The sequence below is a fragment of the Schistosoma haematobium genome, chromosome ZW (assembly GCF_000699445.3).
Source record: "Schistosoma haematobium chromosome ZW, whole genome shotgun sequence".
NCBI classification, from domain to species: Eukaryota; Metazoa; Platyhelminthes; class Trematoda; order Strigeidida; family Schistosomatidae; genus Schistosoma; species Schistosoma haematobium.
The window spans coordinates 14,282,271-14,309,475 of record NC_067195.1 but is presented as its reverse complement, the minus strand read 5'-3'; the positions used below and the strand labels follow the sequence as shown (position 1 = coordinate 14,309,475).

The 27,205-nt window shown below is 35.5% G+C and overlaps 1 protein-coding gene across 2 annotated transcripts in view; it reads right to left on the bottom strand.

Annotated features, from left to right (window-relative positions):
* Positions 1-27,205, bottom strand: part of SKIV2L_3 (Helicase SKI2W) — a 62,444-nt gene that overhangs the window by 17,935 nt on the left and 17,304 nt on the right. The window contains exons 8-15 of one of the 2 annotated variants that reach the window (XM_051210480.1): positions 26,358-26,525; positions 24,776-24,927; positions 23,234-23,381; positions 19,058-19,293; positions 16,709-17,005; positions 14,725-14,928; positions 9,114-9,383; positions 7,944-8,348 (exon numbers count right to left, since the gene is read on the bottom strand). In XM_051210480.1, the coding sequence (XP_051070474.1) occupies positions 7,944-8,348; positions 9,114-9,383; positions 14,725-14,928; positions 16,709-17,005; positions 19,058-19,293; positions 23,234-23,381; positions 24,776-24,927; positions 26,358-26,525 (1,880 nt within the window). Of the gene's footprint in view, positions 1-7,943; positions 8,349-9,113; positions 9,384-14,724; positions 19,294-23,233; positions 23,382-24,775; positions 24,928-26,357; positions 26,526-27,205 lie in introns of both variants that reach the window. The other variant, XM_051210479.1, reaches the window with a different exon arrangement.

The following is a 27,205-nucleotide window of genomic DNA, read 5'->3' as shown; positions in this document are numbered from 1 at the left end:
CACGGCACATATTTTAATCTAATCTACATCCCCCTGACACCTTACCTAGTTACCATTGGTGTTTACCAATAAGCTTTATTTTATTTGAACGAATTTCGTTCATTCATGTAGCGAAATTCATTTGACAGAACAAATCAATCTATCACATGGTGATCACAATGATTTCCATTTAAATAGTATATTTCTCAGCGGAATATATGGAGAATGTGTGATGTTCATAGATCACATATCAAGCACTGACCTTCGTTGGACCCTTGTTGAAAACTAGAAAGCATTTTATAAGTGTTTTGCCTTAATATGAAACTTCTCATCAGTGTGTACATTTTGTGTTTCTCGAATTTCGGTGGTAGTTTAATGAACATCAGCTCATAATGTATTTTATGAATATTATAATATTTATCAGTAAACATAAAAAATAAATTTAAAGAATTTCTTAACAAAAACATCTGAGCTTTTCAATATCACACTACAACTATCAGTTCATAGACTGAACGGAAAAAAATAAAACTGTGAATCAATGACGGAATTCGATATGATACATAATTTTACACAGAAAAAGGAAAGGTTGACAGGGACAAAATTGAAAAGTATGGATTTTAAAGGAAATAATTCAGTGAATTAATTACTTAAAGAATCTGAATCACTTTGATGATAGATTCCCAAGAATATTATCGTAAATTGAGGTATTAAATTGTCGATTGTTTAACTCTGATAGAGTCAAATCTACGAACAGTAAGATTATTATTACGAATGTTTGACTATTTTGTGTATGCCGAGATAAGATTTATGGAAAACTAACAACTTCATTATACTTCTTAGTACATTAGCTGGGTGAAATGAAAAGGATGCAATATAAAATTTTCATACACACCTGCTGTTCAACTCACCATGATTTCATCGTACTTTTAATATTGTTTGGCCAAGTGGATAGATTTATTTGAAACTCAAAATTACATTTAAGCTTTAGCAAACTGTGTACAACAATTTTCCTGCGATTATTTATGTCTGTCATGATTGTTTTATAAACCAAAAAAACATGGAAAATATATCTTTTTCTACCCGTACAGTGGTATGTGCATGTTCTGCTGGTTGCCTGATAAAGTGTAAGACGAGTCATGTGTTTGTATATAAATAGAGAGGCTAATATGTCATCTCAAACACACACGGCAAGTATAAATTTACAAAAAAGACGCGTTAATGCAGGAATCTATTCAAGGTCTCAGCCTGCATGCCTTTTTCCGGGCTATTAGAACAAATATCTATAAACCCATGATTTGTGTGCATCATAACTCAAATAGAAAATTACGCCCTCTTACTCATTAGTCTTTTTGTTTTAACGGAGGGTAAAGCATTATGTTTAAAGCAAAAAACAAACATGTTACCGTACTTTGAAAAGGCAGTCCTTTTTACATTTTGTCTAAACGACAGGAAATCAAATACCGTGTGTGCTTGAACTAAAATATGGCCCCCGAATGCCCTGGTATGGCCGAGAGAGCGATGGGCTCGCCCTCCCTCTCGAAATACTCTCACAAGGCCACGCGTATACAGCCTATGTCAGGGAAGTCCTACTCACTGCCTTCTCGTGGCCGGGGTGTTGTTTACAAAATTGAGCGCACGAAAAGCGAATGTTCGGCGCTTTAACCGGGCCGGTGAGTCACCTAAGGGAAACCCTGATCCTAAACCAATAGTGCACATGGGTCCAGTATCCTGAGGGAACAAATGGCGTATAAAGCTATTATTGGTCACCGGCTACCATGGGACTGAGTCTCCTCACGATGCTCCACTGCCTTATGGATCAGACCTTTAGGTCGAAGGCTCCGAGTGTGGCGCCCTAGGAATACCACCTGCTTCAGTTTGGGCACCCGGGCAGTATCACAGCCCACACACAAATGATGAACTATCTGTATTTACGGAAACTACTTTTCTTGCTTCCACTAACAATCAAATGATTCAAATTATTATTATTATTTACTACGTCATTATTCACCCTCTTTTATTCCTACTCTGTCTATACTATTTTTTTCGACTTATACAGCAGCTCGCCTATGGTGGAAACTCCGTTCTGTCCAGTCACTGACTGGTCGAAAATTGAATGGCACCATCGAATACGAATACTGAAGCAGATTTTCTGAAACCACGTGTACCATTCAAACTGGCTTCCTTCAACGTTCGCACACTTATGCAGGTCGAACAACAGATAGGACTGGGTGTGTCTTGGGAAAGTCTTAATATCAACGTCTGATGTCTAACCGAGATTCGTATTCAAGACTATGGTGAAGTACTACAAATTCGCTCTCGACCTGTCGCTTCGAAAAGCTTGTTTTACGTGCGCTTATCCGGGGACCCTGTGGCATCTTCGTCTGGTCTTGCTCGCGTTGGTGTCGCACTAAGCGCTAGAGCTGAGGCAGCACTAATCGATTGGATCCCCATTAACAGTCGTTTATGTGTTGTTAGATTAGAAAGTTCCATCAAAGTGAGAAGAAATCGGAGTGAGAAACGATGTCTTTTCGTCATCCCCGCCTATGCCCCGACAGATTGTAGCCCGGATGCAATCAAGAATGAATTCTACCACCATTTATCTGTTATTCTCCAGAAAGTGCGTTCGACAGATATTGTAGTACTAGCCGGAGACTTGAATGCTCAGGTCGGGCGTCTAGGCAGAGAAGAGAGTCGTTTAGGTAGCCGATGGAGACTGGTTGGTCGCGGGTCGAATAACGGAGACCGTCTACTACAACTGTGCACGGACCACAACCTGTTTCTGGCTAGCACTAACTTTCGGCACAGTCATCGCCGATGTGCCACCTGGCGTCCTCCCACTGCATCTCAAGCCTGGACTCAGATTGATCACATCGCGATCAGCTACCACTGGCGTGGTTGTGTACAAGACTACCGCTCCTTTTGGAATACCTATCTGGACTCTGACCATGCCTTGATCTGCGCCAATCTTACCTTACTTTTCAGTGGCCAACGAAGTGACCGCCACCAACGGATTGATGTTAGCAAGCTGGTTGCAACTACTGTTGCTAGTAAGTATCGAACCGAGCTAGCTTCTAGGCTAGCTACCATTCCACCGAAAAGTATAGATGAGCATCGGTTGCAATTGCATGACGCCATGAAAATGGCGGGTACAGTCAGTTGTGGGTTCGCGAAACGTCCCGCTTATAAGCACTGGGTTTCTCGGGCTCCTTACAACTCATTGAAGCCCGTCGGTTTACTCCGGGTGACCGTGAGTTCGACCACAAACGAAGGCTGTTACGTAATGGAATTAGGCAAAGCTTGCGTAAGGACCGAGAAGCATGGTGGTCGGAGCGTGCTAATGAGCTGGAAGCAGCAGCTGCGTCTGGTAACTACCGGAAGCTCTTCCAACTCATCCGAGCCACTGGCAGCAAGAAGTCTGGTGTGAGCGAAATAATCTCTGAGGTTGACGGGATGCCAATCACTAACATCCAACTCTTAAAGCGCTACGAATCACCGGGCCCAGATGACTTACCTCCGGCTCTTTTTAAAGATGGTGGTGACTTTCTGGTTAAATAACTGACAACGTTGTTTACAAAGGTTTGGGAGCTAGAGAGTGTTCCAACTTCATGGAAATGAGTCGATAGTTGTTCCTATCTTTAAAAACGGTTCACGTCGTTCCTGTAACAACTATCAGGGGATAAGTCTACATCCGATTGCTTCCAAATTATTGGCTTCTGTCATACTTCGTAGGTTGTTCAAAACTAGAGGAAGATTGACTCGCGAGGAGCAGGTTAGTTTTCGTTCTGGTCGAGGATGTATTGATCATATCTTCACCCTCCACCAAATGTTAGAGCACCGTCATACTTATCAAAAGCCAACAATCGTAGTGTTTCTTGACATCAGGGCTGCCTTCGATTCATTGGACAGGACTGTTCTCTGGGATTGTCCATGGAAGAAGGGTGTGCCCCTAAATACGAACACCTCAGGCAGAGTGAGGGCATACAACCACCTTTCTCCATTGTTCCATTCAAGCAGTGGGGTTAGGAAGGGTTGCCTAATCTCACCATTCCTCTTCAACTTTGCCATCGATGACATTCTGGAAACAGCTCTGATGGATGTAAGTAATGACAGTGTGGATCTGTTGCCTGGAGAAAGACTTCTCGACCTTGAGTTTGCGGATAATATTGTCTTACTGTGCGATAATTCCCAAGGCATGCAATCCGCACTTAATCAGTTGGCAATCAATGTCCGTAGGTATGGTATGTGCTTTGCACCTTCGGAGTGCAAAGAACTTCTACAAGACTGGCAGGATTCTAATCCTGTACTCACCCTGGATGGTGAGCAGATAGAAGTAGTTGAGAAGTTCATGTATCTAGGTAGCTGCATAAGTGCTGGTCGTGGTGTGAGTGATGAGATCAATGCACGTATAGTGAAAGCCAGAGCGGCGCATATATATTTGGCGCACTCTTGTACAAATATTTATGTGTATAAATAAATAAACAAATATACATTCCAAGTCTAGGTAGTTTTAACATAAAGACAATAAGCCACAAAAGTGACAAGTATGCACCAATTAAGAAATGGAAATCCCTGAATATACTTGTATATATAGATAACTCATAGCTGTTTAGGTGTTTTATTTAACTGTGTGCGCTTACGCCCACATTAATAACAAATCGATGGTGTGAATATGAATTGGATATGAATGTTACAAATTAGTAAAACAAAATTGTCTGGGCCTAAAGGAAACATTGTCTAAGCCATCGGAATCTCCGAAACAACAATGTCTCAAATTTAGTTTAGACAAATTCGAATAATAGGTGAGACCTTTGAACGTTTTAACAATGAGACATATATTAAAATGTCTCGCTGGTCGCCCTTATTAATACGAGCCCTTTTGAATAGATACTACATGTAGATAGCTTTGGATGAGTGAAATAAGATCCTCAGGGCAAATTACATTCTTATATGTACCACAGACTGAATAAAATGCTCGACGATGCTAAATATTGAAATTTTATTGAACACTGAAAGAAAGATGGTTCTCGTCACTTGAAAAAAGTTTGCTTTATTTGAACTAATCCACAATCAAAACCTCAGTGTTAAAATTGATTTTAAATATATGGTTAAAAAGTGAAACGCAATCCAAACACATTCATATCAGTAATATTGGTTACATATAATTAAACACGTCAAAATCTTATCTGATTCATTACATTAGTTTGAGACCGAAATTAACGAAGTGATCGTGGGACGTTTTTATTACCTCGGAGCACAGTGGTATTAAGCCAACTTGAGAACTCGGAGTTCTTCGAATGATTTAACTGCAATATTTTAAAGAAAACACTACATTTGATCAACTGGTCTATAATCAATTAACATAGGCAAACATCCTACTGAACTAAGTTGTACCGGACAGGCTTTTCTCAAATAATGAAGATCATTGCTTTTAACCTAACAGGTGAATTTTATCGGAGTTAGATATCATCAAAAGAATGAACAGCAATTGGAAACAACTGGAAAGCAGAGCCCAGGACAGAATTCGTTGGAGAATCCTGGTCGGTGGCCTATGCTGCTCAAAGATGAGTAACAAACATAGGTAAGTAGATACCATACTTTGAATTTAAATACCAAGAAAAATGAGGTTTGTAGAAATATTGTTATGCGCTCGTCTAAACATTATGGTTCCAAAGAAGAAATATTTTAGACAACACGGTGTCAAAGAGATTTTCATTTCAAATGCGTTAAAAGCACGTATACTGCAAATAGAATAAAAAATATTTTCTAGAAACATTTGACAAACCTAGTATTTTAGCAATCTAGTTAAAGAAAAACATTTGAAAGCATTTCACGGGATGTTAATAACAAAGTGAATTGTGTTTATTAGATCTTGGTGATGTAATAACATCCAAATACTAATATGATACAAAATTATTTCTCATGATATTTAAAGTTTCCTACTTACTTGTGAGTGAATTTATGTTATCTTCCATTTTTATAAGTTGTTCAATAGTACAGTAATAATAAAACTGAATAGTTAGAGGAATCATACATGGTATCAGTTCATTGAAATTTCTAATCTATTTTTTTCTAAACAAAGTATTGGTGAGGTTTCCTATTATCTGTAACGCTAATGTAACTCAACAGTTAACTAGGAAGTGTGATTTGGTCAATAAAGTTATTGCACACTATAGAAGATCACGTGCAGCCCTTTTTTACTTGGCAATGAAGCATTTCGGACATATGATAGATGGTACAATTTTCGCAGTGTATACATATCATAAACCCCTCACGAAAGTATTGAACGTCAAGCAGGATAACTAATCGTCGAGGGAAATTCGACAATTAGAATTTATTTCCCAATTTACGTCTAACATACAATATATTAAAAGCAATAATAACGAAGTGGCAGATGCGTCGTCCAGAACGATGATAAACGCTTTCATCTAATTTGAAATCTATCATCACAAATTAGCAGCATTGCAAAATATAGATGTTGAGCTAAATAGACTAAGGTCTGCCAACACAACCTCTTTGACACTAAAAGAAACTCTATTCGAAAAAGTAAGCATCACGTGTGATATTTCTACGGGCCAACCACGAGCGTTTATTCCGAAGCCACTGAGACGAATCACCGAAACGTGAGTTTCAATCATCAACGACATCGACGAAGTAAAACGGAGAGAATCCAGTAACGACAAGATATGGTCGAAGAGTGAGATGCCGCAACGATACATAGCTACCATTTTGAATTAATAATTCCGTTCACCTATTCAGATGTAAATTTCTTTTATCTTCGTTTTGTATGAGCACATCGAGCATTTTAACTTATATATTATTATATTCGACATATTTTGTATATTCTGATGTCGATGTGTATAAACTTTTAAAAACACTACTGTAATCTTTCGATCTTCCGTTATTATCTTATTTGTACTCACGGACGTATACGAACTCAAGTTTACACGTATTTGTAATAACTTACACGATAGCTCTATCATACATCTTAATTTAGTAAATTTCGATATTTACTGTCCTATTAGACTTAACATTTTTTCGCAAACACAGACACTGTTTTGTATCTTTGTTTGCTGGGGGAACTATTATAGCAGCCCACGTGCAATTGAATTTGTTCATACTTCATTTACTTAAGCCCATTTGTTAATTTTTTTAACGGACAGAGTCATTCGTACAATAACAACTTATCTATACCATTGTACCTTTGTTATTGTAGCACTTGTATGAATATGCATGCTTGAGCTTAATTGATTCGATGGTTCATTCATTTCATTATATATATATATATATATATATATATATATATATATATATATATATATATATATATATATATATATATGTACATTTTAATCCCGTTCACTCACTCGCTTGCCCGCTTACTTTTCGGCACTACTCTTTTATGCTTGCTTAGCGTACCTGTAATTTTGGTGATCTGTACGTGGTGCAATAATAAACTTACTCAACACTTCGTATTCGCCTTCTGATTAATACACAGTTGGGGCGTTATCTAGTGACGGTTATCAGGACGAACTGTATACGAAGTTTAAGGATTATATTGAATACTAACCACAACAACACATAAGTTATTTAAAACAGACGAATATTTCATTAGCAGTGGAACCTAGAAGGCATGTTTTACTTTATTTAGGACTCTTCGTCTAGATACAAATTTAGAGTCGAATTTAGTACCTTTTAAATTGTAATGAGCGATCCACTGAGCTAGCTACCCTAAGTTTAGATAGCTACCAGTTTTATTAGGAAGGTATAATGTTGCATAATATTTTTAATAAAGGGTTTAATTATTATGTTCAGGATGGATTAAAATCCGGTAAAGAATATTAACGATAGTAGAATTCAAATTCTTACTACTGCGACTAGTAAATCGTATACAATAATTTTAATTTCTGAAACATATTGAAGGAAAAAAAGCAAACATTTTTTTTTAAAAAAAAAGGGTCATTCACCTCGTCATCCATTACAAGGTTTAAATCCATTTTAAAGTCTATTTGTTTTGGTGTATTTCTTAGAGTAGTATAGTAAACCGCAGATGTTAATGCTGATTCTTGTGGTACTATTGAATTTACACAATTAAAAAGTGCCAAATTAATAACTTGTAAATGTTGATCAAGCTGATGATCATTGACATCGACAGATAACAATTTAGTATCATCTTTTCGCCGAATATTAATTAGTTGTTTAATGCTTTGTAATAAAAGTTCTGAAGTACTCAAAGGTAATTTCGAATTATCGTCATCAACTAGATTGTATCTCATATCTTGGAAGGTAACAATTTGATCGCAGATTCTCACAAGCGAATCACTTAACGGAACTGATTGACGTGTTAAACGTGAATATCCATCGCATAATGACTAAATGAATAAAAATGTAAATATGAAAATGATAATAATAATAATGTCTACATCTGATGTAATACGACACTACTTTATTTCAAATGAAGATTACAATTTAAAAAGGTGTTAAGTCTAAATTTTCTTTGAAACAAAACTATACAATACCGTTTGTAATTAGAACTGATCGGGTTCCATCTTCCTAAAAGCCTTTATTTTAATACTTCATTTCACATTTTTGGATTAATAGGATTACATTACTTTAAGAGCATGAAATTTTTTATCAGTATATAATAGCGAATATTATGATCCAACGGGATTAACAAATTGATACACTATGTCAATGAAACATCAGCCAAACGATAGGTTCATGCTATTGGCCCATATTTGGCTTTCTATTCTCATAAATGAGACATGCACTATTGAATATGTGGCTTCAATCTCTAAGGGATATATATATATATATCGTAATTCGGTTTAGCCAATAAAACTGCATTCCCACTCTCGGTGTTCTCACTTTAATAACCAGTTGAACTAGTATATCAGTGTCGAAATAGGACAGTGAACTACACTACATAGATTACACAATACTTAGTCATATCAAATAGTCCTTCCTAGTGATCAAGAATTAAAATGAAGCAGAGAAAAAATCCAATATGGTATACTATTGGGGTACATTAAAAATTATACATTATACCATTGCGATATATGCACAAATCCACTAAGATCATCAGAAGGAATTTTTATGAATAAATTGAAAGTAAGTATAAACAAAGAAACACTTACAAATGGCACAAAAACTGGCATTAAATGTGGAGGAACTGGTATTGTTGTCGTTCTACCTTCATTAATGGAATTACGTAGAATTTCCTCTTCAATTTCATCATATTCATAGTAATTAGTATTCTTGTTATTATTCATTTGTTCAGATGTGACAGTATCACTTCCAGATACTACTAATGCTAATTCTGATGAGGACTGTCCGTCTTCCTGTTTTTTGATAAGTGTCAACGAATTCGGTAAATTAACAGGTAGTTCCCACAGAATAACATTGAGCTAGATAAATATTTTGCAAAAAACGTTTAACGTAGAACATGATAGAGAAAGGCATTAAAAATAGATGTATAAAACAAAGTATTACACCAACCAGACTAATGTATTATTTTGCTCATATATATATATATATATATATATATATATATATATATATATATTGCTTCTAGTTAATTTACAAATAATATGGTTTATTGAGAAATAGGAGGACGATTGCATCACATGTGTCAAAGAAAGCTGTTTAATAGTTGAAAGTCAAACAAAAGATAATGAGATGAAGCCAATTGGGCCAAGGATAATTGTTCACTTGACGAATATCAGAATTAAAAAGTGTAAAAATTTTAAAAGTAAAAAAGTGATAGAAACGAACGATCAAAACTACGAAGATTGAAAACATTATAAGAATGTAATAAAGTCAAATTATCATATACGAAAATTAAGTGTTATAGCCATGGAAGAATGATGGCTTTTATGTCTCTTTTGCACACAGAGTTTAAGTTTTGAAAAAGGTGGATTGCTAGTCTCCACAGTGCGTACGATATTAATTTGCGATTTTTTCGAAACAAATCGTTGGAATGTATAGATGATTTTAAAGAGCTCATTAGATGAGGTCATTTAACTAGAGCTCACAACATGTTCGAATATTGAACTGTTAATTGATTTACATTTGCCCTCTGAAAGCCATGAAGGAGAATGTTAAGAGATGCGTTTGAAAGCGTTCGATTGTATGGGCAATGTAATTCGCCACACGAAAAAAGTGAACCTATAAATACATATTCATGTGGCCCAATGTGGAAGTCTGCTCTTCACACATACAAAAATGATGCGGCTGGAAAAGAGGATGAGAAGCTTGACGGGCTAAAAAGTATCCCGAAGAATTACGTTAGACGATTCTTCAAAGTTTCATAAGCAGGATCTCTTTTGAACTTTATGCTCATGAAGAGAGTTTTCCCAGCTCTTGGAGATTGTAATTGATGTTTCATTTCTCGCTCAACAAACCTGGATGAATAACCATTTCTGAGGAAAATCTGTTGAAGGTTGGATAGTTTCCTTGTAAATCGTGTCTTTCGAGAATATTCGTCCAGACGTTGATGATAAATATTGAAATAATTTCTTTTCTCTTGAATGTGACCTAGCTATGAAAATTCGTATATTGTCGATTCCAAGTGGATTTTCGGTAATATTAACCTTTGTAACGTACCATTGCCTTCTATTTATTAAGACACTGGGGAAAGTTAATTTTGAATTCGATTCTGATTCCAATGTTAATTTGATGAATCGATGACAATTGTTGAACTTATCGAGGGTGAGATTAAGTTCACTGTTTTAATCATAAATAATAAAAGTGTCATACATATATCTCTTGTGTAACTGAAAGCCGTCAATCGTCTGTTGAAGTCCTCTTTTCATAAGATTGGTCGTCAAAAGATCCGTTAGAATAGAAGCGAATGGTGAACTCAAAGTGATGCCATCAGTTCGTATGTGGAGCTCATTATTATATCTAAACTGTACACTGAAGGTGCACCATAGGAATAACTCCTTTTGGTAGTATTTGGGAACCTTCCTCGGCTTAACTAACTGTTATGACCTTGGATGTCTGACTTTTCGATCACACGACTTATCTACCAATCCGAATACGACTTATACGAATCTTCGCACTAGGCCAACCAATGACGTTTAACCGGTGTGGGCAGTTTAGTGTCCTTATTGGTCCTATGTCCTACGAGCCCTTCCACTTGAGTCCAGAACAAGATACCAGCTTCCGAATCAGAGCAGATCAGACCAGAATCAGAGCAGATCATTTATTTCAGACATACTTGGTTTATATATCAATCAGACAAACCGCAACGTACCATAAAATAGGAAATAATATTGTACACAAATAAGCCCAAAAAGTGGCTGTGGATGTGGGAGGCAGTAGTTAATAAGCTGAACATAACTTAAGAACCGTAAATCGTACAATAATAAGTTATAGGTCAAAATAAAGCTTATAATAAGAGGAATATAAATATATGTAATGTAATTGTTGAATAATTATACAATAAGAATATTTATAGAATATTAGTCCATTAATAGTCCTCGGGAGTTACCTGTAATTTAATCTCCACTCGGACATAACACCTCCCCTTTTTTTTTTTGAAAAACCCAACTTTAGATTCTGATTTAAAAAAAAGAATCATATGTGACTTTAAATTCCTCAACATTCTCCTCCTCCTCGAAATAATGTTGGGTCCTTATGGCTCCAAATTACAACTAGTAGGACTTTATTTAAACCATGTTTCTTGTATTGACTGGAGAATCCACTAAAAATGACTAGATGATGATGAACGACCATCGACTTGAGGTCATTACTTCCAAATTCATTATGAATCTCGTTAGTAGATAATGAGTCATTAAGAAAGTCAACGCCTAACAAAATTAAATTAGATTTTTGACCATCATTTGAAACAGCCGACATATTTTCTTCATTGTTATAAGAAGTTTCATTAAAATTATATGTATTATTCTGAGAACCAATATTTGGTACATTGTCATTAGAAATCGGATAAGTCGACTCAATATCAATTTCTGTCTTCCGGTGATTTCGAGTAACATCTGGTACAATTGGGTTCATCGTGTTGCTCCAGTTATTTTCTGAATACGAGTCCCCACAGCTTTCTCGACTAATAGCACGTGGATCACAATTTTGTTCGAGCTGGAGTTTATTTTCAGAGCTAGACAGAACCAGTAGCGTTTCATTCAATTCTGGACTCTGGGCTTCATCTACAGGATCTGGTTCTTGATCATCTGGTATTGTCACAACTTCATGAGCATTTAGAACAGTATTTTCTTGCTGTGAGCCGGATACGTTACAAATATTACGTTCTGATTCAGGTATAAGGGGATGTGAATCCTCCACAGGATATGCTTCTGAATTGTCCATTGCTGCACCATTATCTGCATGATATATAGATTTCTTATTTTCTGCTTGAATGCAAAGTCTGCCCAAAACTGTTATAAATAGCTCTTGTTGCAAGGCAAACATCTTCTGCTGGTGCTGTAATATTAACCGCAACTGTTCGAAAGAAATCGACATTTTTTTTTGCCAATAATATTAGCTCCAAAAATCACCGGCAATTATACAGCTAATTTATTTCCAAAATCTGAGTCACCACTTGTATTATTATTTCTTTGTTGCCAAAATCCCCGTCGCCAATTGTTATGACCTTGCGTCTCCCAATTATTTTGTTTTTGCCAAAATCCCCGTCGCCAATTGTTATGACCTTGGATGTCTGACTTTTCGATCACACGACTTATCTACCAATCCGAATACGACTTATACGAATCTTCGCACTAGGCCAACCAATGACGTTTAACCGGTGTGGGCAGTTTAGTGTCCTTATTGGTCCTATGTCCTACGAGCCCTTCCACTTGAGTCCAGAACAAGATACCAGCTTCCGAATCAGAGCAGATCAGACCAGACAGATCATTTATTTCAGACATACTTGGTTTATATATCAATCAGACAAACCGCAACGTACCATAAAATAGGAAATAATATTGTACACAAATAAGCCCAAAAAGTGGCTGTGGATGTGGGAGGCAGTAGTTAATAAGCTGAACATAACTTAAGAACCGTAAATCGTACAATAATAAGTTATAGGTCAAAATAAAGCTTATAATAAGAGGAATATAAATATATGTAATGTAATTGTTGAATAATTATACAATAAGAATATTTATAGAATATTAGTCCATTAATAGTCCTCGGGAGTTACCTGTAATTTAATCTCCACTCGGACATAACACTAACTAACCCATCGATGGAAAAATATAAACCAACAATAAAACTTAACAGTTTTGCCATCAGGCTGATGAAACAATTACAATGAAGTAACGTATTTCATGCAAACGTGTATCCAAGATATATCAGTTATTTCATGTTTATTTTTTAAAGCTGATCACAACTCAGTCGTCTTGATCACGTAATATGCATCATAATTAATAGCTAAACCAATAAGTCTAACCATTCTATCATAAAACTAATCAGAATCACTATGACCAGTCACTAGTTCAGTTAGAGTTTCATCTATTTTATTTGTGGTGCGGTTATCACAGTTCGCTCAATGAATTTACGCTAAGGAAAGGTTGCGTACAATGGATAGTACATCTTAAATATTAATTACATTCCTTATAGTCAAAGACAGGGACATTACGAAGCTCAAAACCTAAGGGACCATCCGCTACTTAATTATCCAACATTTATAGGCGTTCCCACCTGTTATGTGTAAAACATCTAAAGGTTCCATTTGCTGTAAAAACTGTCAAAGTACTGTCTGATACCATACTACCGAAAATTGACCAAAATGAGAAGAAAACTAACTCCTAAACATAGGTTATTTAAGTTGTAGGTGAGCTGTCCATATTTTCTATTCTCCAAAGCACGACTAAACACCGTAACAGATAAGTGGCTAATAACTCGTATGATTTTAACATTATCTGGCTAAAAAAGTGCTTATAAGAGAGCGGGTTATCTAAATATTTGTTATTACACATTAGTTTATTTTTTTGAAAGAACAACCTTAGTGATATTTTACTACCACAACATTTATTTAATAACATTCAGTGTTAACTGATTAACTATTTTCAATTCTAGTTTGCTAACAATGTTATATGGCCTACGGTCATTGTATGTTACTGCCTAAACGGAGTTGTTCCTATTCAGTTCCTGACTTCTGTTCAGAATATAAAGTTATTCTGAAAGTCTCACCTTCTCTATGTAGTATTACCATGTGAAATATTGGTGTGGTTAGTGTTTCCAGTCTATTCGAACTTTTATTCATAGTGTCGTATTAGAAGAATCGCTTATCATTTGTAAATAGAAGTTACCATAGGTCAACCGTAAACCCCAATACCTTAACGGTTATCTTCGATATGTAACAAACAGTACTCGAGGATTTTGGAAAAGTTTGAAAATCAACGTACAATATTATCTGGAGGATGGGTATATAGTAGACGTGTACCTCATAATAACGAACGAACTTGTATCTTGTCAACATTTGAATGTATCAGTTTCTTTTATAAATAGTGAAGTTATAAACTGACAACATAGAGTAAATACAAATACAGTATAAAGCAGTTGAAAAGACGAAACGATGCTGGATGATCCTTGATCATGTTCCGACTGTGTATACATCTGATGCAAGGAAACATTTGATCGATAGATTGCCATCAGCACTAAGATGTGAGTTATCGATTCTCCAAAGATCATCATCTAGGTTCAACTAGGCTGGCTTCTAGCCAACCTACTTCCATCTTGTAAACTTATATAAAATAAATACTTTTTAAAAAATCACCTACGCACCATTATTTGATTTCCAGCATCATTATTCTTTGTTTTCCAATGGTAATTTATAATAACGGCTGGTACTAACCAAACAGACTGGTTTACCATTAACTGGAGTAATATTAAACGACCGGGACAAAAAATTTGCTGTAAACGTTGCGCATATTTTACATCAAGTGTAGAAATAATTGAATTTGTTAGTTGACGATATTTGTAACACAACTGTGTAACAAAATAAAACATTTAGACAGTGTATACACACTCATCATACAACACTGAAAACATTTATATGCACATATGTAATGAACAGTAAATCTCGTGAAAAGGTAAACCAACTAAGAAAACTACTACTGTCTATCAAAACAAAAGCCTGAATTAATTTACTAATCAAAAGTAAAACATTAGAACATACTTGGCAAAACATAACAGTCTACAAAAAATCAAAATTGACATTGTAAAAGTTTTACAAGCTACGGTTATCACTAGTCATAACTATCGTCACTAAATATTTATTCTTGTTATTGTTAGCAGTATGATTATTACACTATTACCATTAGTAATAGTATTAGTTGTACTGGTATTATTATTATTAAACTTTATCGATAACTGAGAAAACTTGCATAGAAAATATTTATCATATCTTTGATTTTCTATTATATATTAGGGCTCCTATTTCCACCTGACTGATTCTAGAGAAAGGCTAAAAGTGGCAATTCCCAGATGTGACATCACTTAATGAAGTAATTAGCTGTTAGACTTATTCGTGTTTGTAGGTGAAGATTAATTAACCACTTGATTGGAGTAAGAGCAATCCTTAAGGTTAATGGTTAGAAACTGAGTGACGGGTCAGGATCGGTCCCAGAAGTGCACATACCATTTAGCCCTCATGAAACCTAGTTCCATAATAATTCTACAATTTTTATGCTGCAAATTCATTCTTTCTTCTGGAATCATATCGCCTATGCGTGATGTTTGATACTTCGGTAATGAACAAATTCTTAGGTATTATACCAATTTACTGCACAGTGCAAAATCACACACTACATTTGTAATATATGAAAACAATACATCGAATACATCATTTGCACACATTCCTTGAATTGTCTCTTGCAAGGTTCGTCGATGTTTTATTCCTGTTACTGCTCGGACTGCTTATCCTTTTCTTTCTGTTACCCACATTTTCCTCTTCTGTCACTTAGAATTCTACTTCCAAATCTTGATACATACTACTGCTATCTGTCCGTACAAGTAGCACACACCACGCTAAGACAAATATGTGTACAGTTTACATTAGATTGAGATTGTTACTGATTATACCACTCCGTTACTCTGATACACTATGGTAACTTTGACCGATGCACATGTCTCAGGTTCCATGTTGCTTATGAATGAATATGTTGGCTATTTAGGAATCTGTTGTTCAGTTACTGCTGGTGTGTGTGTTCATGAATGGATGCTTTGATTTTGATTGTAACTACAAGAGATTCAGTCGCCTAATGGATAACGATTTAGTGTTTATAATAACGGGTTCGTAGCACAATACGAATATATTACCACTCAGACCCACTTGTGCCTAGCTAACGAGTTCTGTTAGCGGGACATAGACTGGATTAAATCACTTCCCATGCAGGACTATGTTGGAGCACGCTGATTAACCATTTCTTTGCCAACCAGCCCATATCGAGGATTCTACAGCTAACCACTACCCAACTATCCTATTTAACAATTACTCTTTGTAAACAATGATTCGAATTCGACAGTATATATATATATATATATATGATTATACATGTATACCAGTAAAACTTTCTTCTCAATCTTGGTTTTCTCACTGAAGCAACCTATTGAGCTCGCGCATACAGAAGCTTGTGTGTACTGGTGTTTGAACTGAACGCTGTACAACCGAACATATTATCTTATCAAACTGATAGAAATTAGTGCGTAGTTTATCGTATGTGTAAAAGCAATAAAAATGTATTGGTAAATCGGCATTTTAACTAACTTGATAGTATTGACCTATAGAATCACAGCATTCAACTCCATTATGTGGACATTTAACCTGTACATCAAGACTATCAATCAGAGATTTAAACGAATCACTAGTACCCTCAATGGATTTTGAAATCGTAATAGTTGATGTCTGGATGATAATATTACTAATATTATTATCAGTATTATTATTATGTGAAATTATTTTAGTAGTTTCATTTAACTTTTTATTTAATACTGATAAATGTTGTCTTTGTTTAGTCTCCCATCGATGACTTGCTGCTTCCATAAAACTACGCTTCATAATGTCCTGAAAGAAATAAGAATAAGTGAAAGCAATGAGAAATCTCTCATGATCTGATGAGTAAGTAATGGACATAAATGGGAAATACTCGAGATCTTATTATAAAAGTCAATAGTGTTATGAACACATCTTTTGTCAACTCATTGACAAGTAAAGATGGTAGTCTATTAGATGATTATCATTTTGGTACTCACGATCTGACTTCATAATGGATGATGATGAATGGAGCACAAAATATAAATCTTCCGTTGTACCACACATATCACACTTAGGCTAACCTCATTTGGGTAATGGTGGTTACAATAGTCAAACACGAATTGAGTTGGAAGAGTTTATTCCAGGCACTGATTTACTCAAACAGACAACAAGTGAAAAATGGAGAAGGGCTTTCCAGCCAACCGTATGGACACATACGTACCATTGTAAACACATCCTCATGACCATATAAATGTGACAAAATGACTGGAAAGATTAGGATAATTCATCTATCAAAAAGTAAATTGTGTAAACGTGTAACAACACCAACTGCCCCACCATTGCTTTGATTATTGGAGTGGATCCACTTATTTTCTCAACAATATTGAGAAAACTAGCATTTCTGTAGATGAAAGTAAATCTTAAATTTCGTTATTGTTAGTGTGTGGTTTGTGGAGATTGTTGGATTTGATAGTTTACTTTACGAGCTGACTTTAGTTATGCAACCGCTGGGAACTAAGAAGCACTGGACATCTGTTTTCTGTCTACTAGAAATTGAAGGATAATTTCCGAAGTTATAGATTGGTAAGCCGTAACCAGTAGTATAGTTCAAACATACTGACTGTGAGACAACTACCAACTGACGACATTAGATGATTTGCAATGTCACCAGTTGATTGAATTTAAAGTGTAAACCATCGGATGCTAACGCAGAAGTCTAAAGGTTAAGTACTTGTCTTAAACCCTAAAGATCCTGAGCTCGATATCCATTATGGACGTGAATGCACACTTTGCAAAAGACTAGAACTAAAATGAAACAACCATTTAGTGCATCATGATTTCTAATTCGTTATTTTTATCGTGTTTTCATAACAAAAAACTGTACAGATTTTATGAACTACTCAGCTTAAATTAGTTATGATTATTGGCCTTATTTTGTATTCACAATGAGTGACAAAGTTCAGATATTCATATTTGTTCACAGAACATAAATCCGGTCGAGTTAACTGTACGCTTACGATGGATCGAGTGAAATGTACTAGACAAATATTGATACACTAAACGGTACATGATTATTTTTTTCATTGTTAAATTACTGACAGTCATAAATCTACTAGTCATACTTCCAACTAAAAAAAATTCAATTTAATTACCATTTTCGATTTATGGTGTGTTTTGGGCTTGTATAACATCTATATCATCATCAAGTGACATTCAGTCTAAAAACGATGTAAAATAATACAAAAGGTTCAGCTGCATATCTAGTGTATTGATTTGGCAAACTGAATGCAGATGAGAAATTTTGTACGGATAATTGATCACTTATCACGTAAACAGTAGTTTACTTAACACACATATATGGTGGAAGAGGTAGGAGAAGAAAAGTCATGAGTTTGAGCATTTGGATTATGATACTAAAGGCCTAGTTACCGAACCTATACTTGTGTTCACTGTTAAAAGTAAACAGTGCCACCTAGCCTTATTACGTAGGTGGTAAATTCGAAAACATAAACTAGACACCTTAAAAGGTTGTGGTTTAGTAGGACTGATTTGACAGAAAACAGGTGTAAACATGTTTATCGACAGCTTGACAATATGGATCAGTAAGTTATTATTTTAAAGATTAGTTGAACAGAAAATCAAACAAAAAACATAGTTCATTAGAATGATAGAATACCAAAATGGTTTAAGTGACACTAATTTATGTGAAAACAGTAAGCACTAATGAAGTGGTCCAGCCATGGAGACAACGATAGCTCCGGAATTAAACCATCTAGATCAGAGAACACACTATTAACGGATTAAAAGATTAAAAGAGAATGCATTTATGTTAAATACAAGGATTACTAAGAGGTAAATTACCTGTGGAGTTAGTGAAGATGATCGATGCAAATTTAAAATCATAGAATACGTTACCCTGAATCTTGAAATTAATTCTGTTTGTCTTCCAAGTATCATATTTCGCAAAAGACTCTCAGTCGGTAGACCAGTGACAGATGATTTTAACGATTTACCAATAGTACTAACCAAAATAATTACAAGACCTTTGGCGTCTATACCACGACGACCTGCTCGACCAGCCATTTGAGTAAATTCACCTAATAACAATAATAGTAATAATAATAACAACAATAATGATATTTTATGGAAAATAACACTAGAAATAAATGGAAATATCATTAAAGTTTGATTTAAAAAAAAGATTAAACATGAAACTTTGAACGAATTGAATTGGTGAAAAGGATAGATAACAGACAGCAATATTATACAATCAAACAGAAAATACATATGAACGATCATTAAAGTAATGATGTAAATTTCCTAAATGCATTCAATATAAAAGCTCAGCGGTTGATATCCTTTAAATAATACTAAAGTAAGCAGGTTTTTAACCAAATTGAAAGAGTAGTGTAGGAGTACTAACAATAATAGTAGTAGTAAAAACAGCTAGGTATAAAAAATGCGAAGAAAACGATCAGCTCAATTGAAACAAACACTAAAAAAAGTTAATGAGGGACTTTTGGTCTCACATGGACGATTAACCTCTAGACCACTAAACTGGGAGCCGACGGTGTTGATGTCTAACTTCAACCAATCCGCGATATTGCACGACTATCTTTCATTTTCTTTGGTAGATAACTGTCTCACACCCAACACGGTTGAACCCCACTGGTCACAGATTCACACAAAGTTAGTCACTAGTGGGTATATGATAATCATCAGTATAGGGTTGTGGAGATTGTTGAGTTTTAATTAGGATCATGAACCGATCAATGTCCCATACTAGGACAAAACGGCCATTCAGGTTTTCAGTGGTGGTCTAACACTGATTGATTCATGATCTAAATTAAAATTTAAAAATCCCCACAACCCTATACTGATAATCTTGATTATATGATACAATACCACTTCATTTTCTTCGATTTTCATATCCGACACTTGGATAATTTTGATTATCTTCGATAACTTTGTAACACTCCCCCACTTTACTATAAACTACTACATATAAAAAATTACCTGTAAATACGACTGTACAGCTTGAGAAAACGATACTGTCAAGAAAATTTTCCTCGTTGAAATATCTTTTTTTAATTATAAATACGTTACTCAATTTTGTGTTAAAAATCATTTTAGTTATGCATTTTTTTTATGGTTTATTATTTGTCATGTGCACTGGTATTTTATCTTATTTGTATAGTGACCATATGAATCGTGATTAATATGATCATTTGTCCAAATCTGAACGAATAGTTTGATAAATAAATTGGTACATTATGAAAATAACAGTGTCAGCAATTGGGTGAAGTCATTTTTCACTGCGATGAACCGCGTCCAGTGTGGAACGGTTCAGTACGTGGGATGAAAAAAACACAAATATACCAAACGTAAGGGCTGGAAATGAAATCTTTGATGAAACTTAAATTTTAATGTATAGCACTCCACTTACCAATTAAATGGACAGAAAAAATGACAAGTACAGTGTACGGTATACTTTATGGACTTCACCAGATCACACTACACAGAACCAAATCGACCATATCTGCATCAAAAAAATTTCAGAAGGATGATGGAGGATGTGAGAACCAAGAGAGGGACCGATATAACATCAGATCATCACTTGCTGGTCGCTAAGATGAAATTGAAACTTAAGATGCACTGGACAACGGGGCGGCCAACACCATAAAAGTTTAATAGGGCTTTCTTCGGGATACTGACAAACTCAACAAATTCAAGATAGTCCTCAGCAATAAGTTCCAGGCCTTTCACGATCTACTCAGTGGAGGCGCAACTACTATCCAGAGCAACTGGAAACGGATAAAAGAGGCAATCACTTCAACATGTCATGAGGTTCTCGGCCACAAGAAGCACCATCACAAGGAATGGATCACTGTTGATACATTGGATATAATTCAAGAAAAGAGAACCAAGAATGCAGCAATCAATACCAGCCGAACAAGAGCAGAGAAAGCCAAGGCACAAGCTGAATACACACAAGTAAACAAGCAAGTGAAGAGGAGCATCAGAACCGACAAACGTAAATATGTGGAAGATCCAGCAATGACGGCGGAAAATGTTGCAAGAAAAGGAAACATGAGACAATTGTATGATACAACAAAGAAACTCTCTGGAAATTATCGTAAACCAAAACTAGTGAAAAGCAAGGAAGGCAAAGTAATCACCAACATCGAAGAACAGCGAAACAGGTAGGTAGAACACTTCAAAGAACTCAAATCCACCAGCCCCACTGGACCCACCCAACATCGAAGCAGCGCCCACGGTCCTCCCAATCGATGTTGGCCCACCAACAATTGAAGAAATCATCATGGCTATCAAACGAATCAAGAGTGGCAAAGCAGCAGGACCAGACAACATTCCAGCAGAGGCACTGAAAGCAGACGTAGCAGTAACTGCAAGAATACTCCAAATTCTCTTTAGCAAAATTTGGGATAAAGAACAAGTACCAACAGATTGGAGAGAAGGACACCTGATCAAAACACCAAAGAAAGGCGATCTCAGCAACTGTAATAACTACAGAGGCATCACTCTTCTCTTAATACCAGGAAAAGTCTTCAACAGGGTATTGTTAAACAGGATGAAGGACTGCTTAGACTCCCAACTTCGTGACCAACAGGAAGGATTTCGTAAGGATAGATCGTGTACAGACCAAATCGCAACTCTACGGATCATTGTGGAACAATCAATTGAATGGAATTCATCACTCTACATCAACTTCATCGACTACGAAAAGGCATTTGATAGTGTGGATAGGACAACACTATGGAAGCTTCTTCGACACTACGGCGTGCCTCAGAAGATAGTCAATATCATGCAGAATTCATATGATGGATTACACTGCAAAATCGTGCATGGGGGACAGTTGACAAAGTCGTTCGAAGTGAAAACCTGTGTCAGGCAAGGTTGCTTACTCTCACCCTTTCTCTTTCTCCTGGTGATCGACTGGATCATGAAGATGTCAACATCTAGGGGGAAGCATGGGATACAGGGGACAGATAAAATGCAGCTGAACGATCTAGACTTCGGAGATTATCTGGCTTTTCTATCGCACAAGCAACAACAAATGCAGGAGAAAACGACCAGTATAGCAGCAGCCTCAGCAGCAGTAGGCCTCAACATACACAAAGGGAAAAGCAAGATTCTCCGATACAACGCAGCATGCACCAATCCAATCACAATTGACGGAGAAGATTTGGAAGATGTAAAAACCTTCACATATCTGGGCAGTATCGTTGATGAACATGGTGGATCTGATGCAGATGTGAAGGCGCGGATCGGCAAAGCAAGAGCAGCGTATTTGCAACTGAGGAACATCTGGAACTCAAAACAATTGTCAACCAACACCAAGGTCAGAATTTTCAATACAAATGTCAAGACAGTTCTACTGTATGGGGCGGAAACCTGGAGAACTACGAAAGTCATCATCAAAAGACACAAGTGTTTGTTAACAGCTGTCTACGCAAAATACTTCGGATCCGTTGGCCAGACACCATCAGCAACAACCTACTGTGGGAGAGAACAAACCAGATCCCAGCTGAGGAGAAATCAGGAAGCGCTGGAAGTGGATAGGACACACATTGAGGAAAGCACCCAACTGCGTCACAAGGCAAGCCCCCACTTGGAATCCTCAAGGCCAAAGGAGGAGAGGAAGACCAAAGGACGCGTCACGCCGAGAAGTGGAGACAGACATGAGAAGAATGAACAATTGGATAGAACTAGAAAGGAAGGCTCAGGACAGAGTGGGTTGGAGAATGTTGGTCAGCGGCCTATGCTCCACTGGGAGTATTAGGCGTAAATAGTAAGTAAACGGTATATTTAGTGAACATTGGAAATGTTATAGATAACCTCAGCGTCTATCACAGCATATTTAAACTTGAAACGATACAATCAGATTTTAGAGAATCTAATTTATCTATAGTGGTTGTATATTAGTGATTAGATATTAATTATTGTCCCATAAATTATGAATATATATAATGCTTAAAAAAGCTGCCTGACTATATATTACGCTATAATACTTACTTGGATCCAAAGAACGTCTAATATGACCATCAAATTTTTCAAGCGACGTAAAGACTACACAACGTGCAGGTGTATTAACTCCTGTAGAAACTGTTTCTGTAGCGAAAAGAATTTTCACTAAACCAGCTCTAAATAAAAGTTCCACCGTCTAGTGGATATAAATTATTAACAAATAAAGAAAAGTAGTTATTATTGAAAGAATCAACGCAAATGTACAAAAGCATCAACATTAGTTATGTTGTTCAACCTGGAATGTATGTGTATCACACTATATCACCACAGAAATATTCTACAATGATAGAAATAGTGACGACAATAGTAGTATTAGAGAAGATTAGCCACACAAGACATTATGCAAAGTGAGAGAACACAGAGGAAAAGGAAGCAAATGTAAGTAAAGTGATCATGGATATTTTAATCAATCTTACTTGATGTAAGTAAACAGTTTAGATTTTGGAAAAGTTGGAGATCGATAGGTAACAATATGGGCTTGAATAATGTATAAGATGCTGCGAATGGTATACACACAGGAACTATTCAAAATAAAGTTATATTTTCTCCTAGAAAATCTTATAAAAAGATCGTGGTTAATGTCGATATAGTTATATAGTTACTGAACCAACCAACAGCACACTGTTAGGACAAAAAGCGAGGTTTGTATTTTGGATCTCACACTGGATACAAGATAGAACGCTAGATACTGGATTACTATACTAGACACAATAACTTAATCGGTCGGATTAGAGTGAGAGCTGAATCAATGACCTCTACATAACACGATACTTGATAGAGTAAGTACAGTCACAAAATTGTGCGGGGCAGCAATCCAAACCTAGATATAAGCTAGTGTCCGGGAGTTTCAAAATATCCCTCGTCGAAGTCCCTAGAGGCCCACAAAACGACAGAAAATCTTTTATCTAATCAGTGTTGAATAAAAGCTCCTCAGAACATAGAAAAATGAGGAAACACATGTCATGTTTACTGACACAGAAATTTCTAGAGACTCAAGGTTACCCTTAATTTTCTGCACATTAGCTAAACTAAAAGTAAGCTTCTACTCATATTTCGTATATTTTCTTTATTGGTCCAGTCGACGTGTAATAGTGGTTTGGGGTTATAGAAAGCGGCTGCGAAGGTAGTAGTAAGCGTCCCAGTAGCAGACTTATCAGCTGGAACAATGGTGTATTAACCCACAGAACAAAAGTAATCAGCAAATTTACTCAACGTGAAGCACCGTACATATCACATATACATTGTTTCATGATACATAGCGATTTAGGAAAGTTATGTGTACCGAGATTATTGAGAATGATCTCACTGAAGAACGACATTGTGTATGGATAAGTGATACATTTAAATATTGATTTACCGTGATCATGAACTTTACTATTAACTCCTTCCATTTTTTTACAGAGGTGCTCTTAAAACTTCTAATCTACATTTGTCATTTACAATTTTTTCACCACGTCGAGTACAAATATCAACAGTGAAATTGAATTCAGAAAAGAACAGAAGTATTCAAACAGCAAAAATATTGCTCACTTCTTTTAATATAGGTAACATCCCGCTATGATGAACAGCTAGTCCTCTTCTAGTTAAATCATGAAGAAATTTAACTGAAGCAAGTTTTCGATCACATTTTCTTAAGCGACCAGTAATTGTAGAGAAAAACTTCGTAATTCGTTGTTTTTCAGCTAAATAAAGAATATACATACAAATACCATGTGAATTGGTAAGTGTTATTAGTTGACTATAGTTGATATTCAGATCCGGGAAAATTGTCGCGAAATGTAGAGTCATGTTACAAGTTCCGGAAGATTTAGTAATTGGCTAACAATAAAATCCAGAAAAAGTATTTTGTTCGGTTTGTGACCCGTGAGATAGATGCACCTAACTTTCACAATAATAGTCAAACACAGAACCTTTGCTTCAAATGCCAAAGTTTATATAATTTATGAACCCCAACTAGAAAGAAACACAAACTCTAGATTCCACATTAAGTCAAGAATCGTCAGAAATACGAATTTGTACTCAATGGCATATCACAAAAAATACCATTATTACTAATTAAAATTGTTTGTTAAGGCTAATTCGTCTAAGGAAGAGATAAGGGTGTTAATTATGACCAAAAAGATTTGGATTTTTAGCTTGAATCCTTAGAGCTTTTGCTATATGTAAGAGGTGAAACTGAATACTCTTGTCATGCAATTTTGATAATTTTTCGTAAATCTTATTTCAGTGTCTACCTTTTCCAAGTCATTGACCTACCTCCTTTTATGAAACATTGATTCAAGCTTTTATTATTATCAGCACAATTAGTACACCTATCATTGACCTGTCAATTTGTACTTTTTACCGAATACGTTTATTGATGTAATTTATTCCACTGTTATCATTGTCTAAGCTGGCTTGATCGGTTTAATAATTCCATTCATTTATTTAAACACATAAACATTGGTACAAGGATGCACCAAATACATATGAGGGCTGGAATACTGTCCTAGCGCCCAAACCGAAGCAGATAATAATTTTATAAATGCATATAAGCATTTTGTATTAAAGACTGGTGAAGATCTAATTCAAAGAAATATTGTTCGCTAATATATGTAGTTCTAATTCACAATATAGGAATTTTTAGTACTTTAAAATCCATTCAATAAAGATTTTAAAACGCTGTGTCGAAATTGTCAAAGATGAATTCCTAGGTATTCATAGAAACCATGGGTATTCGCGAATACAGACCTTCTCTATGTCTATAAAACACAATATGTCGTAACCTTAGATCGTCGCCGGTAATCCTCTACACAATTTTACGGCCAATAATAGTGTGATAACATTTACTCTCGCCCCGTATTATATTGATTTTTTTCTCTCTCGATTATTTATAAGCGTTTAACTGACCTCCACTTGTTTTTACACACAAATGCCTTGACAAATACCACATTATCCGAAATGTATCGTGTAAATACAACTTGTTTTTTTTTAAACAGAGCACGTCTTTACATTGCTTTATCAACCAGAATGTAAACTAACTAAGAAAGGAAACTCTAACGATTTCAAAACCCCAAAAAGAATAAGATAATCGGAAAAATATCTTGCAAAACAGCAACAACACATCACGTACATTTACTTGTTAAGTCTACTGATGATAGATTTTTAGCTAATGTTTCAGCGGATGATCGGGAGAATGTAAACGCTATCGCAGGCATAAGATTTTGTTCTTTTAGTAAATTAACAAATCCAAGCCATGTATTTTTAGTATGCATAATGAAAGCATCTTTCCCTCTACAAGCTATGACAAAATAATGAAACAAAAGTAATTAAATTATCTAATAGTTGTGGACAATTTATATAATATCAGTCAAAGAGATCCTTTTAATGATATATATATATATATATATATATATATATATATATATATATATATATATATATATATATACATATTTGCGACTCATGTTGATAAAACGTAGAAGCAAAAAGTTGAACACGAGTAGTGTTGAGGATGTATATTTCCTGCATATGAATTATCAGACAGATAGTATGAATGAATCGATGAATAAAACATGATATTTGACTATTACTAGCCAAAAAATGTTTAGTTACGTGTGAATAAGCTTATGTAAGAAAACACATAAAGAGTGATAAAGACAAATGAAGTATGCATAAATAGAAATGCCCACAGATGAATACATACAATCTGAACAATATGACAGTGATGACACATAAAGAAGTTCGATAACTTTGCATAACAATTTTTATAAATCTGCAATATGAATTTACAATATGAATGGATTTTTGATTAAGTGTTTACATGTTCAAGTGTATATGGGCCGTTATATTATCATTAATGACAATGAGGCCTAGTTATTATTATTATATGAACACATAGATATTGGTACAAGGAAGTACCAAATACATATGTGCCACACAAATCTCATTTGATTTGTGTGAGGGCTGTGATACTGCCCG